The sequence below is a fragment of the Orcinus orca genome, chromosome 1 (genome assembly GCF_937001465.1).
Source record: "Orcinus orca chromosome 1, mOrcOrc1.1, whole genome shotgun sequence".
Lineage (NCBI taxonomy): Eukaryota > Metazoa > Chordata > Mammalia > Artiodactyla > Delphinidae > Orcinus > Orcinus orca.
The window spans coordinates 172681018-172699432 of record NC_064559.1 but is presented as its reverse complement, the minus strand read 5'-3'; the positions used below and the strand labels follow the sequence as shown (position 1 = coordinate 172699432).

General features: G+C 49.2%; 1 protein-coding gene across 1 annotated transcript in view; it reads right to left on the bottom strand.

Moving 5' to 3' along the window:
* AGBL4 (AGBL carboxypeptidase 4) overlaps positions 1-18415 on the bottom strand; it is a 1394453-nt gene that overhangs the window by 140480 nt on the left and 1235558 nt on the right. Inside the window, exon 7 of the mRNA XM_049700153.1 lies at positions 45-134. Within this exon, the coding sequence (XP_049556110.1) occupies positions 45-134 (90 nt within the window). The remainder of the gene's footprint in view (positions 1-44; positions 135-18415) is intronic.

The following is an 18415-nucleotide window of genomic DNA, read 5'->3' as shown; positions in this document are numbered from 1 at the left end:
TGTGCAGGGGAGACACGGGATGCCCATGAGATCTTGCAACTTACCTTGACACACAAATGAAGAGGGTGTTTCCCCTGGGTGGATTCGTCCTGTGATGAATACCACCTTTTGCTCTGCCCCCTCCCAAAGGTTGTCTGTAAGATAAAATGGAAGTAGGTTACTAAGAGGACAGCTGAGATGGGGAGTTGTTATGTATGTGTGTGGGAGGGGCAGGGAAAGGGTGCTTTACATTTGTCTCTTAAATCATTGGGTTAAAACCACTAATTGTATTATGTCCCTGGTCACCCAATATTAAATAACTACATTTCTGTTCTTCTGTGCAATTGATCATATTAATGTTACAATCATCTGAAGAAGTCATAAGAGCAATGTCAAATCCCAGATCCACTGACCATGAAACTAGGCAAGTTATGTGTCCTTTTTGAGTTTCAATGTGTTAATCTATAAATGTGGATAGTTTCTTCATAGGGTTGCTGTGATAATTTAACAAGCTTACATATTGCCTAGTACACAGTAAAAATTTAGTAAATGATGGAGTAAAATAGGTAGCTATTTATATTAGTAATAGTAGCAGCTACCATTTAAATAGCACCTTTTGTGTCCGGCACATTATACACATTATTTATAATCCTTACAGAAACATGACAGTTAATACTTCTTTTACTGAGACAGAAACTGGGGCTCAGAGAGGTTATATAACTTGTTCAAGTTCTACCTACAGAGCTACATAGGGTAGAGCTGAGATTAGAATCCAAGCTCTGTTTGGCCTTGATGAAGTAAGAGGGACCAGATTTCTCTCTCACCTTAAGCAACTAGAAGATTGGACAAAATATACAAAACAACTCTTTTCAGACATTGAACAAGACTAACTCATGAGCAAGACTAACTCATGAGAAAAGGAAAACTAATGAGGCATGCCCCATGACTGCCCTGGTTTTTTGCCTGGAGGCCCACCCCAGACCAAAGAGCAGAGAGAGGTATCCTCAACAGAGCATGGAAATCTCACTGAGATTGAAGTTCAGGGAGTCTGAACCAGGTGGTGGTTGTGGGGAAACTCTGTATATTTCAGAGAAGAGGGAGCTCTGTAGAAAAAGAGTTCCAGGAATCCATAAAGGGGTCCTCATGAGTCTTCGCTGGGTCCCAAGATGTGCATATACAGGGTGAATCTCCATGATGTCATGAAAAAAACGACCAGGGAGCTGTGAACTGAACATTCTCAGGGCTCACATAGGGCTAGGAATCATTTGAACTCCCACCTCCCAAGTGGAAGTCCGCATTGATCATTCAGGGCATTTGGTGGAGAATCCAGAAGGGCCATGCCTTAGTGGTGGGGCTAAACCACCCAAGACTCACTCTAACAAAAATTTAAAATAAATCTCAGATGGATCAAGCTGAACAGCAACAACAACAAAATTGACTGCCTGCTATATAAAGTCCAACTGTCTTTAAAGGAAGACAACAAAATCCAGATATTCAACAATGTATAATTCACAATATTCATCATCCAGTAAAAGGTATTAGACATACAAAGAAGTAGAAAATTATGGGCCAAAGTCAAAGCCCATGCTTTTGCTGCCTCTACGGAAGTCTCATTTGTATAATAAAGTTTAGCATTGTGCAAATATATTATTAGACAAAAGCAGTAACCAAGAGTGATATTCCTAGAAAGGAGGGGCAGGAAGAGGGTGCTTAGCCATGGGCAGAAGAAGGACTGATTGACACAGAACAGAACAATGACCTGAAGGAAATTCAGACATGAACACTGAGAGGCATTCGATTAAAGGATCCCATCTACATTAGTGGACAATCTGGATGGAGAGGGGAGGCAGAGATCTTAAACTGGCTTTCTGCTTCTGAAATGCTAGGACAGGTTATTTGAGAATGTGATTCATGATCCCAACAATTGATGCACGAAGTCAGAGACTAAAATTTAAAAAAAAAAAAAATTAACCCTATTATACCTGGATCTGAAAGCTTAGGACTTGCCTGGTCTATTGAGTGACCAGTTTTGAGGTCACTGCTTCCCTAATATTAGGTCCCTATAAGACAGCAAAACATATAATGAAGCCAAAATGCATACTTGAGAACTCACTCTGTTCTCGGTTCTATGCTAAGCGCCTTTAGGAGCAAAGGGAGAGAGAGAAGGCTCACCTGCTCTTAAGAAGTTTATGGTTTAAAAGAGAAGTTAGATACCTGAACATCTCCTGGACTGAATACAAGCTCCTCAAGGGAGAAACTGTGACTCTCATGGTGTATGTTTAATGATTTTCCCAGGACTCTGTGTGGAAAGGTGGTCAGGAACTGGTTATTCAATTAATAAGTAAAACATACTCATACAGATCCTGGTTTATAAAGAAATTTAGACACACACTATCTTATTTAATCTTCATCATGCCCCTGTGAGGTAGACAGTATCAACTCCATCTTACAGGTGAGGGAACTGAGGCTCACAGAAGGAGGGGACATGTCCAAGGTCATGCAGTAGCAGAGTCCCAGCCCAGTGCCCCATTCCCTACCCTGTCTGTCTCCTCCCGGATCCACTAAGAGCAGTATCAGATTCTACATCTACTGCATTTCCATCTACAATGTACACAAGGGAGTTTGGTTTCATCCCTTATTGCTGGTGGGAGTTGAGCTATGTCTTAGTATTTATATTGCTTTTTCACTTAAAATACAAAAAACAAAATGTCACCAAGCCCTTTTAAAACACACTAACACTGACCCCATCTATCCCAGCAGCGTAGAAATGAAAAATGACATTACCAAGGTCTCAGTGAAGGCTATCTTTATGGATGTCTCCCCTGACCTGGTATCAACTCAATTGCATTCAGCATTTCTGCTGACCACAGGGAAATGCAAAATGGGCATTCTATTTGCACACTCATTTTACTGAGCCCCTGCGTCTTCATAAAGTGATAACGTGGGGCTAATAAAAATCAAGCATCTCAGGTGCTAATATAAGCAAATGTTGACGCAGGCAGGTAACAAATTGCTTTGTCATTTAGGAGACCGTAAAAGAGCGTTATAATCATCTTTAGGCAAAATGCATGGGTCTCCTTTGCTTAGCTTTTAGCTTCCATTTGCAAAATCAGTTTAAGGTAATGTAGCAGCTCTGAGGTGGTGTGACATGGGACTTCCACTCCCACCCCAATCCTGTTACCAAATCCTCAGACTCGTGCAAAGCCAATTAAACATATTCTTGGTGGAGACAGCAGGGATGATGAAGGAAGTATGCTTTGAACAAAGCCGGGGTGGCAAAGAAGCTGAACAATGAGCCCAAGAGAAACATATAAGGGAGGGTAAAGCTGGAGGCCTTGGAGAGAGGCACACTCAGGGGTACAGGGCACCCTCAGGTAGAACCAGGACAGCCATAGTGGGCTCCCCAGTTAACAGAAGGTGTTTGCAGTCAAATGTATTTTGTGTAGCATCCCAACTCATACATACACACACACACACACACACACACACACACGAGCACTCCTTTGATAGAGAGATAATGTCCCTCTATCAGCCACCATTTCCTTATTCATAAAATATTTCTTGAGCACCTATTAGGTGGCCAGTCACTAGCTATTATTATCTTCATTTTACAGAAAACCAAAGCTAATAGACATGGTGACTTGCCCACAGCTAAAGGCTGGCAGAGCCAGAGTCCCCACCCAGGCAGTCTGACTCCACCTGTGTTCCTCCTCTACGCTCCTCTGCCTCTTGTGAAGGACAATGACATTATCCAGCTCCAACAGCAACTAAGTAGTATTTATTCAGCACTTACTCCGTGCCAGGCACTTGACATGTATGATCATAATTTTCACAGCAACCCAATGAAAAACATCTACAATTCTCACCCCTATTTTTTAGGAAACTGAGTTCTGGCAAGGTTAAGTGACTTGTCTAAACCTGCATAAGTAGCAAATGTTGGGGGAGCCAGGATTAAACCTAGGTCTTTTTGAGTCTCAAATATATGCTCTTAACCACCGTGTCATATCACCTCTTGGAGATTAAATGGGGTCCTTGTGGTGGTTTTAAAAAATACATCCACAAATTCTTCATTAATCTCCTCTTTTCAAGAGGTGAACTCCCTCCCTCCCCTTCAGCATGGGCTGGCCTCAGAGACTTGCCCTAACAAACAAATAGATTGCTACAGAGGTGATGGTGTTTGGCTTTTGAGATTAGGCTATAAAGAGACAATGGCTTCCATCGTGGATGTACTTTCTCTCTCTCTCATCACTCACGCTGGCGGCCTTGACTTGTGGGCACTCAGGCAGCCTGTGGAGAGGTCCCCCTGGTGAGGACTGTCCCACCCCCAGATGACTGCAGCCCTGGCCCACAGCTTACCACAACCTCATGAGAGAGCCGGGGTCAGGGCCAGCCAGCAAAGCTGCTCCCACATTCCTGACCCACCGATACAAAGAGGTAATAAACGTTTGTTGTTTTCAACATGCTGAATTCTAGTGTCATGTGTTAGGCAGTAATAGATAACTAATTAGTCCCACTGGCGATGGCTGCACTTCCCCTAGTTGATTGTAGAACTTGAGAAACTTTGCATCTCATCTATTGATGCTGAGCCTGAGCGAGGAGCAAAGCCACAACCTCGGCGTCAGGATGGAGGGAGAGCCTCCATCGATCTGGTCAACTGTCCGTGGACTGGACCCGTGGTTGGTGGAGGTACCAGCCAAGATGCCAAGAGGCCCCAGAGAGCACCAGCTGGGCCCTCTGAGGACAAAATTCTCCCATAAGTTCACATGGTCAGTTTCGTTGCCCTGTCTCTCCTGACAATAACTTGTCACAGGGAGTGAGGCATTCTGTGCAGGAAGAAGGGGTGGGGACCTGGGAGGGGAATATGGAATGTTATAATAGAAAGATTTTTTTTTTAACAGAGGAAACGTTTTCATTTTCTTGACTGTATGATCCCTGAAGGCATCACGAAGTCGGGAGAATGCCCTCCTGTTGGTTTCCATCCCGGACCAGTTGCAGTCTTGCCTATCATACTCTGGGGTCCGAACAGGTCCACCTGCTATAGCAAGATGGAGAAAAGGAAATCCTGGAAGCGACCACAGCACGCTCTGTCACCGGCCTCCCTGTGTTGGCACCATCCTTGCCAGCCCATCATCTGCCCAGCCACCAAAGAGGCCTTTCCAAAACGCAAATGGGAGCACACCACTCGTTCTGCTTACGACCCATCGGCAGCGCTCTGCTGTCCTCCTCCGGGCAAGCCCAGCCTCCTGCATCGCCCCTGTCTCTGGTAGCTGGCGGCCCCCTCACCCCTCCAGCCCCTTCCACAGGCCCCAGCCTCAGCTACTCGCGGCAGCTCCGCAAGCATGAATGTTCTCCCCACACCTCCACACCTGGGTGCGTGCTGGTCTCTCTGTCTAGAATGCCAGCCCCCAGTTCCTCTGTCTGGCTTACTCCTACTTAGCCTTCTAGACTGCTCGGCTGTGCCTCCCCTGAGAGGGGAGGGAAGAAACTAATATTCATTCAGGACTGGTCCTAGGCCACCCCTGGTGTTCCTGTTGTGTTGTATCTGATTTCATCAGCAGAACAATTCTGTAGTTTTCCCTACAAAATACATCACGTTAAAGGTAGTATGAGGAAATCACTCTGTTGCTGATACTGACAATAAAGAGGGAATAGGAGTTGTGAATTATATAAGAACGTGCTCTGGGTGCAGGATTTCTTGTATGTAATTTTATGAGAAAATATAGGTTTAGGAGGCATCGATAGAGCTTTCTTGAAGGCATTGGAGAACCAGTGAATGTATCTGGGTAGAGATGAGACTTGCTGAAAGCAAAAACACCCAGGGCTGGCTCAGCCCAGGAGACTGAGGGTGAATTCAATGAGAGAGGAGAGCTGGACGGGGGAGACTGGGCAGGACATTGGTCCCTGTGTTTCTTCTGCCCCCTGAGGGGATCAAATGGAAAGCCTGCTGGCTTCCTGGGCAGATAGACCAGTACTCATATCCAGGACCCGTAGATGACTGGCTGTGAGGTCTTGAGCAAATTCCTTACACATTCGGAGCCTCAGTTCCCTGTAAAATGAGAATAATGCTGCCCAGCTCACAAGGTAAACCTTACGTCAGAGATGTTCTGCCCCTGCCCCTTCCCCATGGCTTTGCCTGTTAATTGCAGGTCCCATTTACCGAGCCAGAAGTCCTGGGAATAGACATAGTCGCAGGGGGACTCTGTGTGGCGGTGTGCACCATAGGCTGAATCTCTAGCTTCTACCCACAGGTGCCCGAGCACCCCTCCCCCACCACACATGACAATCAAAACAAGCTCGGACATCACTAAACATCCCATGTCTTCTCGAGGCAAAATAGTCCCTGGTTGAATATTCTATAAACCCCTATAAAATATGCTACTTTATTCAGACTGGCCTCGTCACTATCTTCTCAAGCAAACCTTCAATTTCTTAGACTGTGCTGTCTCAACCAACCCCTCCAAAACGCCTTTCCAGAAACCTCCAGACCACAGCGCCCTCACCCTCCTCTGAACTCAGAGTTCAATCTGGACCCCTCATGTGGTCATAAATTTGTTTTTTTGTTGTTGTTGTTGTGGTTTTTTTGCGGCACATGGGCCTCTCACCACCGCGGCCTCCCCCGCCACGGAGCACAGGCTCCGGACGCACAGGCCCAGCGGCCATGGCTCACAGGCCCAGCTGCTCCGCGGCATGTGGGATCCTCCCGGACCGGGTCACGAACCCTCGTCCCCTGCATCGGCATGCGGACCCCCAACCACTGCGCCACCAGGGAAGCCCCAGTCATAAATCTTTTGCTGCCTCGTTCAGGCAGGACCGAAGGCCGCAGCTCAGATTTGCTCTGCCTAATGCCCAGCACCTGCCCCCTGAGCCTCCGGCCCACGTCGAGAAAACAGCGGTGTTAGCGAAGTTTATTTTCAGTTCTCCCGCTCCCTCGCCCCGTCGCCCTCTGGGTCACATTCCCTCAGCGAGGCTTGGACCTCCCAGGGCCTAAAATCTTACATCTGCCAGGTACGGTCATCCATGTTGCAGGGTTAGGGAATGAACGTTCTACCCTTGATGAGATGGGAGAAGAGAAGAGATTTCTCTTAAAAAGAGTGTGCTCCTGACAGAGAAACACTCCTGACAAGAAATGAAGCATTAATTCTGGAATTTCAGGCCTTTGGGAAAGGAGCCTCTGCCTCTCTGGTATACCTCATGTGTCTACCACATATTCAAACCACTTTTTGGCTTTAGAAAGCAGTGAGGAGGCCTCTGACCTATAGGAGACTCCTAGAGGCCAGAAGAACTGCAGAGCCTGAGGAATCGCCAAGTGGAACGGACTCACTGTGAGGATGAAGGGAGAGGCCCAGAAGGGACAAGTGACTTGTCGGAGGCTACACAGCAGAAGGCTGGTCAAGCCAGGTCTGGAACCCAGGGCGTAGAGCTCCAACGTCCAAGCAGCCATCTCTCACGTCACTGGGCTGCCTCGGGCGATGTCCCTGCAGGCTGGTGCCTGGAGAGTGCCCAGGGGATGCCTGCCAGGGCTGTGAAGGAAGCCGAATGGCGATGGGCCTGAGATACAGAGGGCTAGGGCCAGTCGTTACCTTGTCAGTCCCAGGGGCAGCACCCCTCGGCCAGGCTGCCCTGCTGGGCTTGGTCCCTCTAGAGCCTGTGTGGGCCGGGACTCTGGGCCTGGAGCAGGTAGGCAGGCAGCATTCCAGGGTGGGGGTGGGGTGGGTGTAGGCTGACGGCAGGAGGGCTCTTCCCGCCATGACCTATCTTGATCCCAGCACCCCCCAAGCTCCTGCTGAAAGTCAGAATCACAGCCACCCTCTCAGGGTACCTACCGAGGTCAGGTCTCCTGGGAAACAGGCTGGGAGAGGCTGAGATTGCCGTGCAGGAGGCTTACCGGGGATTGCTCTCGGCAACTCTCGCGAGAGGTGAGTTAAGCAGGGTTGGGACAGTCTCAGCAGCGACTTTAATCAATCCCGTGGGGAGCTCCAGGCCAGGAGGGTCCTGCATAGCTGTCCCAGCAGGTGAGGGGCTGGCTCTGTATCCTGCACGGCCCAGCTACTGGGTGTGGGCTACCCACAGGCCTGGGCTGGAGCCTCGGGAAAAGCGGCTTCCTTCAGCTGAGCGTAGTTTCCAGGGAGAAACTCAGCTGTGAGCTGTCAGGTACCAGCACTGCTGGGAACTGGGGGAATTAATTGGTCCTGAAGGGTGAGTGCGGTGGTGCGCACAGCACCTGCTACACCAGCCTTCAGCTGAGGCAGCCCAGGAGAGCAGGGCAGACCCGAGGCCGAAAAGACAAGAAGGCCGAGGATGAAGGACTTTGCTTTTTAGTTCAATTCTATATGTATTTTCTAACACTGACCATGTGCCACACTTCGGGCTGGCCCCTGGGGACGTAGAGAGGAAGCAGACTCTCTTCCTGCTATCCAGGGGCTCAAAGACTAGCGCCAAAGAAAGATCAAGCCTGGTTTTGCGGTAATAAACTTGAATTGTAGAGTCGGACAGAAGAAGGGTTAAAACCAAATCCTGCCGCACATGACCCTGAGCTCTGAGATTGTTCCTTTCCTCACCTGCAAAGTGAGGATCAACCTCACAGGGGTCTTGTAAGAACTGAGACAACGCATCGGGTCTGTGCCCATGACATGACATATAGAATGTGTTCAGAAACGGGAACTTGCAGACCGTTAGAAGTCACTTGGTCCAACTGCTTGATCTTACAGATGCAGAAACTGAGGTCACTAGACTCTAAGCAACACTAGACCCATGACTTTGCCTGTCTTTTTCACAAATTGTATTCCCAGGGCCTAGCACACAGAAGGAGCTCAATAAATCCTCGTGGAATAGTTGTAGAGCACTTGTTGCCCTTTGGTTGTGCGAGCGCATCAGACTAGAACTGAGTGCCCAGGCTTTTCCTAACACGTGCTCTGCCTTCCATCTCTCCCAGCCTCCAGAAATTTCTCACCAGGTTCAGTTTCAGACTTATTAGCAAATGCAAATTGAATTACGAGGTGCCCTTTTGCAACAAGGGCAACAAAAAGTTTCCCCAGAAAGAGAAAGCGAGAAGAGGTGAAAGCTAGGATGAAAGTCGAAGACAATACATTCTAATCAGACTTGATAAATATGTAAATTAAAGCAGCTGAACGGTTGGCTTTGACAAATGACTTCTCCGTAAGGGGATTTTCCACGCTGGAAGGAGAGAGTTCAGCCTGCCTGCTAGTGGCAGCCAGAGGTCTCTCCTCCTCTCCCAGCTATGCGGGCTGATGGGGGCAGGCACTGGGATGCGTAGAGGCAGAGCAGAGAACGAATCCTTCTTTTAATGCCATGTATTGAGCATCTGCTAGCTGCTAGGCAAGCCTCCCTCAACCCTGTGAGGGCAGAGAATCCCTGTCTCGTTGAGGAGGAAGCCAGGGTAAGGGCGAGTAAGGGGCAGACTCACCAGACTCCCAAGCCTGGTGTCGCTGAGGGGCCGACGCAACCAGCTGTTGAGAATGTGAATTCAATCCCTCCAGTGGTTTTTATTGCCCTCTGGGGGTCTGAACAACTGAAAAGTTCGTGCCTTTCAGTCTTTTCTCCCCTGCAGGACCTGGCACAGTGGGAGTGTTCAGGAAAGAGCCTTCCTTAACTTGTTACCTAGCTCCAGACGGATCTCTTCCCTCTGACAGCCCCCAGCTCTGTTTCTCCATCTGGAAAAGTAGCCCTTGGAGTCGGCCCTGCTGAAGGCCCAGACAGCACAGAACAGAAAGGAGCAGTCAGACTGCAGAGTCTCTGCAAAATACAAGACAATTGTCACTGTAACCTCTAAATTTGGGGGTGGGGGAGGTTATTACATAGCAATAGATAACCAGAATCATTGCCATGAAATTGATGAAGCTAATGGGTTACAGTACAGCCGTCAGCTGAGAGGTAGTTGAAAGGAACAGGCTTTGAGCGGTTCCTGTGTGCCAGGCACTTTCCATACATTTTGATCCAGGTCTCACCAGGCCCCGGGAGAAGTGTATTGTTTTCCTCATATTACAGACAAGAAATCTGAGGTTAAGTGCTTTGCCCAGGGCCACCCAGCTAGCAAGAGTTACGCTGGAATTTGAATACAGTCTTTCTATCCCCTGAGACCAGTCTTTCTCCTGACACCTCCAAGGGGGAAAGCTCATTCCCCAGCTATACCAGATAAAAGATTTGTTCTGCGTGTAAACGTGGGCAGGCACGCGCACACATCTGCTTCTGACTCAAACTCCTACAAATTCCTAAGTTTTTGTACAGAGTTATCAGAGCTGAGGTATACACAGAAATTCAAGTTGAATGGTTTGCAGCCTTGGAAAGACACTATTAATACAATTTCCCCAAACACAGAACCAATACTTATGAGCGCTTGGAATGCTTCAGGAAAAGAGTTTCCCAGTAGGGCTGGGAGTAATGTGATCCAGGCCCTGAGCCGAAGATCTGTCTTGCCTGGTGCTGGAGGAATTTAGATTTGAAGAGTATTCTTTCTTTCCTATTGAGATCTTCATTGACTTGTATAAAAATACCACTTTCAATCTCAAATCCCCACTGGCATCTTCATATAAGCACCGAAAATGCTACTGGGCTTTGGAGATTTCATTTAATGAAGGAAAAGTATTTCTATTAAAGAGTGAAAAATTTTTTTTCTCTCCACACAACATCTTTAGAGGAGCCAGGGAAGCTGGATTGTTCCAGGCTCTGAGAAAATGAACCAACCCATGCCTCACCCATGATGTGGTCACACAGACTATGGAAGGCAAGAAAGGGTCAGTAATGAGAGGAAAATAAGAGCAATTATGCTCAACTCCCATGTCCCCGTGATCTTACAGTTGATGAGGCGCTTTGGCACTCAGTGGGGAGATATTTCTGTTGCCACTGCCCTTGTGCCCTAGAAGCTAATCTAGGCTCTGACCTGCCTGTCCTCTGCCCACCCCACTCTCACCTCTACCCTCTCTCACCAGCTCTTCACGCCTCTTCACACAGGGGTTCAAACTAGCTTCTCCGCCTTGTCTAGAGAGCTGTCCTGGGTTCTGTGGACCTGGCTCCTTACCCTTCAGGTCTCTTCTCATGAAAATGGTAGCTCCATGGTGGCAGGAACTTTGTCTTAGTAACTGCTGTGGACCCAGGTCTAACATGGTACCTGCAGATACACATGCTGACTGCATACTTATTGAGTCAATAAGTACAGCCAACAGGCATTGAGGGATGTGTGCTGGGGAGGGTGAGCGCCAAAGGAAGAAGACAGAAGACATGGTTGGGTCAGCAGATTGTCCAAGGTCATCCAGGTGGTAAGTGGTGAGAACAGAGTGGACCCCAATCTGATGAATGGTAAAACCTGTGTCCCTTCACCCTGAGGCTCCTGTCCCTCACAAAGAGGCCACAGAGTACAAGGGTGTGAGCAGAACCTTAGGTGTGGCTGTGCCTGTTTTCCAATTCTGTCTCTGCCACTCACTAGCTGTGTGGTCTTGGGAAAGTCCCTCACTTGACTTCTGGAAGCCTCAGTCTCCTTATCCATAAAATGGGAATAATAATAATATTCATCTTATTGGGTAGTTGTGAGGACTAAATGAGCTAAAATAAAGCACTAATAACAGTGCTTGCCACAAGGTAAACCCTCAATTAACATTTACTCTTCCTAATCATTCAATAAATATTCCTTGAGCTCCCAGACACCAGCTCCCCTCCCCACTCCCAGGCAGAGTCAGGCTCTCTCTGTTTTGTTTCCTCCTCGCCCCTTCCGAGATTACAGACATTGCCCGGCAGTACAATAGTAATTTTCTTCTCTTTCCCTCTCGCCTTTCCCCTCTGGTGACTCTCAGCTTTTTGGGGGCAGAAGCCCTGTCTTGTTCATCTCTTTCTGGCATTCATTTCCTTTGTCTGAGAAGGGCATTTTGACATAGTTGTTTTGATGCAAGAGTTTTGAAATGGCTACATTTAAATGTAAAACTGCTTTGGAAAATTACCAGGCACTGTGTGAAGCAGACCCCCCCACACACAACCGTGCATGTCTGACCTCCACTGACCTTCACTCCCAACAGCTCCTCACTGCCCCTGTCTCCTTTCTTGCCAGCTTGACTGGGAGCCCACCCTGAGCCCAACCTCTCCCCTCCGTGAGGCCCCTGCCAGAGGGGAGGTCAGGGATGGGGAAGTTCTGGGATGAGGGGAGGTAGCCTGAAATATCTCCTGGGTACGTTGTTTGGTAATGTTTATTAAAAAGCTGAAGGTGTAATGCTTTGTTTTCCCGGCTGTGTCAAAATGTTCCCATTTCAAAACACTTGTGTCAGAGCAGCAGCATCAATGTGGCTGAAACAAAAGGACTGTCAAAACGATATGAACTCTGCAAGGAAGCCACCTGGCATGTAGCAGTCCTCAATAACGGATTTAAAACGTACACCCCTGTAAGTGGATTAACAGGCAATCAGCTGCACTTAACACCAGCTCTCCCTTTAGTAATTCCTTTTTGTTCTAATGAGGATGTTTCCACCACCGTAAGGATCACAGAAGTTTAGGATGCTGCCTGACGTCACACAGCAGAGGTGATTAGAGCTGAGTATGGTCTAGTTCATCTCCCCCATTTTACAGCCAAGGTGCCAAGAGAGAAAGTGACTTGAGCAAGGTCGCACAGTGAACTGGATTTTCATGTTAGGTCAGAAACATGTGATCAGTTCTTGGATAACTTCTCCACGCTGTACACTAAATTCTGGACCACAGCATCACCACTGAGCACATGGCACGCACGCAACAGAACAGAGCAGAGACCACGGGCAGGCTGCTAAAGCCCTGGGCATGCTGCTTGAAAATTGGATTGGCCAAGTTCTCTGTAAAAGAAGCTTTAGTGGGCTTCCCTGGTGGCACAGTGGTTGGGAGTCCGCCTGCCGATGCAGGGGACACGGGTTCGTACCCCGGTCCAGGAAGATCCCACGTGCCGCGGAGCGGCTGGACCCATGAGCCATGGCTGCTGAGCCTGCGTGTCCGGAGCCTGTGCTCCGTAATGGGAGAGGCCACAACAGTGAGTGGCCTGCGTGCCGCCAAAAAAAAAAAAAGAAGCTTTAGTGTCCGACCAGGCAGGTTGTCACTATCCCATTAGCTGGGCAGTGCAGCGGAGCAGCGAGGCCTGGGTGGCCCATGTGTGCAGGCAGGAAGGGCAAACTGCTGCAGTATGGGGCACAAGCGAAGAGCTATTTGTATCTGTTTCCATAATTGATATTTCTGCAGCTGGTGAAAGAATAAATCCCTGTTAACCTGGGTAAGGAAATTATATATCCCTACTGTCTTCATGGTTTCATGATTCAGGCTGAATAGAGTCTTTCTTGAATAAAATAAATTATAAAAACTTAATTTACAAGAACTTATTTCCAGGAGGTGTTTTATGTTAAATGCTCCTAGGATAAGGCTTCTAGGATAAACCTGGACTCTGTACACAAATTCTGCCTCAGACTATCCCTGGGGCACATGGACTGGAGCTGGTCAGACCCGGGTTTGAAGCTGTTTAACCAAGATAAGTTGCTGAACCACGGTTTCATCAAAGGCTAAGTGAGGAAAGGTGTGTAAGTCATGGGCGCGCCACAAAAGTAGCCTCTGTTATTACTGAGTTCAGAAGGCTTCAGTTCCACCTTCTGGTAGACCCTTTCCTCTAGGAAGGCCTGGGCTTGAAGGTGCTGTCGGAGCACGTGTGGGCTGAGAAGAGGAGAAGGGATTTAGCGTAGAGGTTACAAGCAGGGACGGGGGACCAACCAGAGCAGTGTCTCCACCGCTCTCTGAGTGTGTGATCTTGGGCAAGTTACTTCATCTCTCTGTGCCTCAGTCTTCTGCTCTGTAAAGTGGGCTCATAGTGGACCATTCTCCTAGTCATGCTCTGAGGAGGAAATGAGTTGGTAATTTCTAAAGCACTTGGAATAGCATCCTAGTGTTTATACAAATCTTGTATAAATATGTGGTTGCTAAATAAAATAAGTACTGACTAGTAATACCCATTCAAGTGCTCAGGGTCTGCAGAGAGATATGCTCATCTTGGGACCCTTCCCTGTGACAGGCCCGACCCCTTCTCAGAAACAGACTTCTGTGGATAGTTATTGGATACTTTTCATACATACATACGCAAGAAACACATTTGATTCTTGATTCTCAGCCCTGGCCACATGTTAGAACCACCCGGGGAGTTTTTAAGAAATCATAATGCACGACAGCCCCCCTCCCACCCCTGCACCCCTTCTCCAACCAAGGTCGTGGAGAGGGCTCAAGCAAATTATTCTTCCCACGTGCAGGCACAACTGAGAACCCCTGGCCCAGTGTGAGCCAGGGCCAGGCTCTCTACTCCCTGGGTCTTGGTCTTCTTACTACATCATCTGCAGTAAGAGCGGGTAGGGCTAGGTGGTCTCTCTTTTCCCTCTCCAGGCCAAAAAGACTGTGATCCTGGAGGTTTGGAGGACCCAGGAGCTGGCTTGGGATGGCTCTGATTAGACCATGTTGGTCTTAGCATCAAGGAGAGGACGCTGGGGTGAGTGGACAAGAAAACATGCATACATCAGGCATAATTTCTTGCAGACACAGTCCCTTCCTGGGAACAGGACAAGAAGTACTAAGATAATGGCGGTACAGCCTCTCTGGGAACTCACAAAGCTTAGAGCAAAGAGATTGGATTTATAACAGAAATGGAAGCCATGTGCATGAGGAGAAGGAAGAAAGGCATTTTCAAAGGATGAAGGAGGAGGACTAATATATTTGCAATCAGCAGCATAGTGGGGTTCAAATGCATGCGCACCAGGAGACAGAAAGAAACAGCATCCTGGGAGGGCAGGAGAAGAGAAAGGGAGATCACGGTAGCTGAGCATCTGATCTGTGCAGGCAACAGGGGGGCATGTTATCATCTAATCTCATTCCATCTGGGCGGCCTCCCAGAGGGCGGGTGTCTGATCCCCATCCGACAGACCCCACAGGTGGTGAGCAGCAGTGCCAGGATAAAAACCCGGATCACTGACTCCAAAACCCTGCACTGTTTCCCCTCCGGTTTGGTGCCTCACTTATCCAGAGCTTCCCGTTCTCATAACCTCACACACCCAGATCACAACAAAGAGCCAGAATGAAGCAGAAAGGGACTGAAAACGACCCAAATCCAAAGGCACAGCCCCACGTTAAAGGTCCTCAGGAGAACCTGTTGGGGACACTGAACGATAGGGAGATTCTCTCGATTTCTGGGGAAAAGGGACGAAGTGTACCTTTTGAGAGCCGGTATGAGCACAGAGTGAATCAGGAGGGGAAGTGGCAAAGCCCCCCAGAGAGACTGGGGCCCTCCCAGGACACGTTCTTGAGTGCCGGGCACTATGAACACGTCGAAAGGAAGCAGGCATCAGCTGGCCGTGGGCTGTGTGCCGCCAGAGCTCCGCACGGCAGTGCCAGCCCAGCCCGTCTCTGGCAGGGAGAGGGCAGCCTGACGGCGCTGAGACGTGCGGCCCGCTCAGTGCAGCCAGCGCCGCGGTGGGGTTAGGGTGGCCACAGCTGCGGTATCTGCCCTTATCCATCCCGGGCCTCTCCCTCCCTCCCTCCCCACCTCGGCACTCAGCCAGCTGCCTTCTGCAGGTCATTCAGCATCCCCCAGCTCCTCTGGTCCCCGCCACAAAGTGTCGGTGCTGAGCGCTAGAGACAACCAGAGGATGCAGCAAGGGGCTGCTCTCCAGAAACTTACCGTCTAGGAACCAGGTACTATTTCAAAAAAAAAAAAAATTGGAAGCACATGTTGTTTTGGAGGCCCAGTGGCTGAGAAGAGTATGCTTAGCTGTCTGGAGAGTTCAACAAAGATGGGTGCTGGGCTGGAGGTGTGAGGTGTTCCCAAGGTGTTCCCAGACAAGCCAGGACCGTGGGGTAAGTGCTTCCCCCTGACCAGCTCCCTCACTCGGGTCAGGTTCAGAGCGTGATCACAGCCCAGCTGTGGACTGAGTGGACCAGGGCTCGGCTGGGATCTTCTCTCTCCCCCCAGCCCACTCCTCTCTCTGGTTCTGAGGGTGACAGTGAAGGTCCTACATGGCAGGGGGTGCACCCTCTCCTCCCTGGCGCGTAGCAGGTGCTCCACGTGGGAATGTGGGAGCGGATGGACAAGCCGCTCGCTCACTTTAAAGCTCTGCATTCACACAGCGCCCATGTGACTGCCTGGCCTTCGGAAGAACTGGGACTCGCTTTTTAATGGTGCTAATGTGGCAGTCACGAGGTGGTAAATGTCTGTCTGTCTCCCAGCCTCTAGCAAGGCCATATTCTCCATTCCCCGTGCTCCCCACTGCGTCCTTTCAAAGCCCTTCTCTTTAATGCCGAGTGGAGGAGTTCCAGACAGCTATTTGCATTTTCAATTCTAGAAATCATTAATATTTTACAACGGCCAGCACCACGGTTTATTAACACACTTAGATCTCCTACCTGCTACTGTTAAAGGGAAACTTTCTATTTGAGAAATAGTCCAAGATGGGGTGATGTTCCAACTTTTGTTCAAATTCTGCTCTCAGTTCCCCGCTCTCAGGAGCTCAGTGGGGGAGATGGATCTGTAAGTGGAGAAGGATTTCGAGTGACCGCTGTGTGGACTGAGGGACACACGGGGGCCAGGAGCCCAGAGGAGACCCAGGCACAGCCTGGGCGGGTGGAGTCAGGCTTCTCAGAGGAGGGCTGCCAGTTCCAGGGGAATGTTTCTGCAGAGTGAATGAATCAGAAGACCTGTGCTTAGACATGGCCCTTCTGATTACTCTTAGTCATTGTGGCAATAGGCTGAGTTTAAGACTGAGGGTCTTTGAGCCAGGCAGGCCTGGGTTCAAATCCCAGCTCTGACACCTCTAGCTGTGTGGCACTAATGATAACTAATAGCTTTTGAGCATTTCCTGGTGTCAAGAGAGGGCAGCCTTTGTGCACCTGTTCAGTGCAACCGGCACTACAGAGGGGGTGATCTCGCTGGGTGGCCGCAGCTCTGGGACCGGACCCCGCCCATCTCCTCTCTCCTCCCTCCCACGTCACCTCTGCATTCACCAGTGTGTGCTATTTCCTTTGAAACTCACAACCACCCTACGGGGTCATTCCTGCATCCTCATTTCACAGAATAAGAGACTAAGAATCAGAGAGGTTGAATCATTCACTGCAGACCACAGAGCTGGCCGGTCAGGATTTGATCCCTGATCTTCAGGGCAATTAAACACTGAGCTCCTCTGCCTCTCACTGCAGAGGTGGGCGTGAGGATTAAAGCCTGCAACACACGGTGGGCGCTCAGTAAGGTAGCTGCCGTTGTTGTCCATTGTCTCCAAAGCCCAGCTCATGAATCCCTCCTTCACTAAGCGGCCCTGATCTCTCTGGCCAGAGGACCCTAAGTGTCCCTGGCTCACAGTCAGTCCCCAGCATCACCGCCATCCTTCTGTGCCATCGTCACCTCCTCCTTTCTGTCCACTCCCAGCGACTCTCGCCGTTCTTGGCACAGGGGAAGGTTGCAGTCAGTGTTTGCTACACAGATTGAGAGAGAACAATATTAACCACACCAATTCCCAGAAGAAAATGTTTGCCAAAGATCTTTAGCCTGGACACAGCAATATCAAAATGACACAGCTATAAATTGCTTTCAGATTCAAACGGGAAAGGTGAACTTTGACCCTGTCAAAAAATAAGAACAAATTAAATTGAAACACAAAGCCATTTCCCTTGTTCCAGGTCTCTGGATTTCTAATTAACCTGCAGCACGATTCCGAAGGCGGCAGGGGATCGGGAAGATGGTGTCTGTTACCTTGGAAGGGAGCAGAGCTCAGGAGAGAGCTTTTTGTTCATTGGTTTGTTTGTTTGTTTTCTTTTCTGGGATGTATTGTGCTTCTTGTGGTTTAGGTCCTTAGATGAGAGCGATCCCAGGCGATTAGAAAAAAATAATTGCTAGAAGCTGACCTTGTACAAAAGAACCCACAAGAAAACAGCCCTCACCCTCCCTGTCCCAGAGAGAAGCAGCTCAACCCCAGCAAGTTAGAAGCACTGGATTGAATTTCAGCAGCAGTAGCTGAAAGGTGAGGCTCCCTTTCCGGGAGGCTGAGGGGTAGAGGGCCCCCTGGAGCAGGTGCTACCACTTAACTCAGAGTCTTGGGGTTTTGACAGCCAAGCCTCTGACATATTGATACGGAGACAAGGGTGAATGACAGGGACCTCATTCAGGCCAAGGTGGGCTATCAGAGCAACTCCAAGCTGGGCAAGGGAACACCGGACAGAAGGCGAGCTGCAGCCTGGGGCAGATGCTTTCCAGGAATCGCCACCACACCTGCTGGGGGTCATGAAGAATGGGGTGATGTTCCTGACCCACTGATCCCCAGACTTGAACGAGAGAGAATCTCCTGGTGTACCTGCTACCCTGACAGTTTCCTGGGTCCCCCTCCAGACTCACTGAATTTGAATCTCCAGCAAAGGGCCTGGGGATGGATATTTTTAAACCAGTGCCCGGGATGCTTCTCAT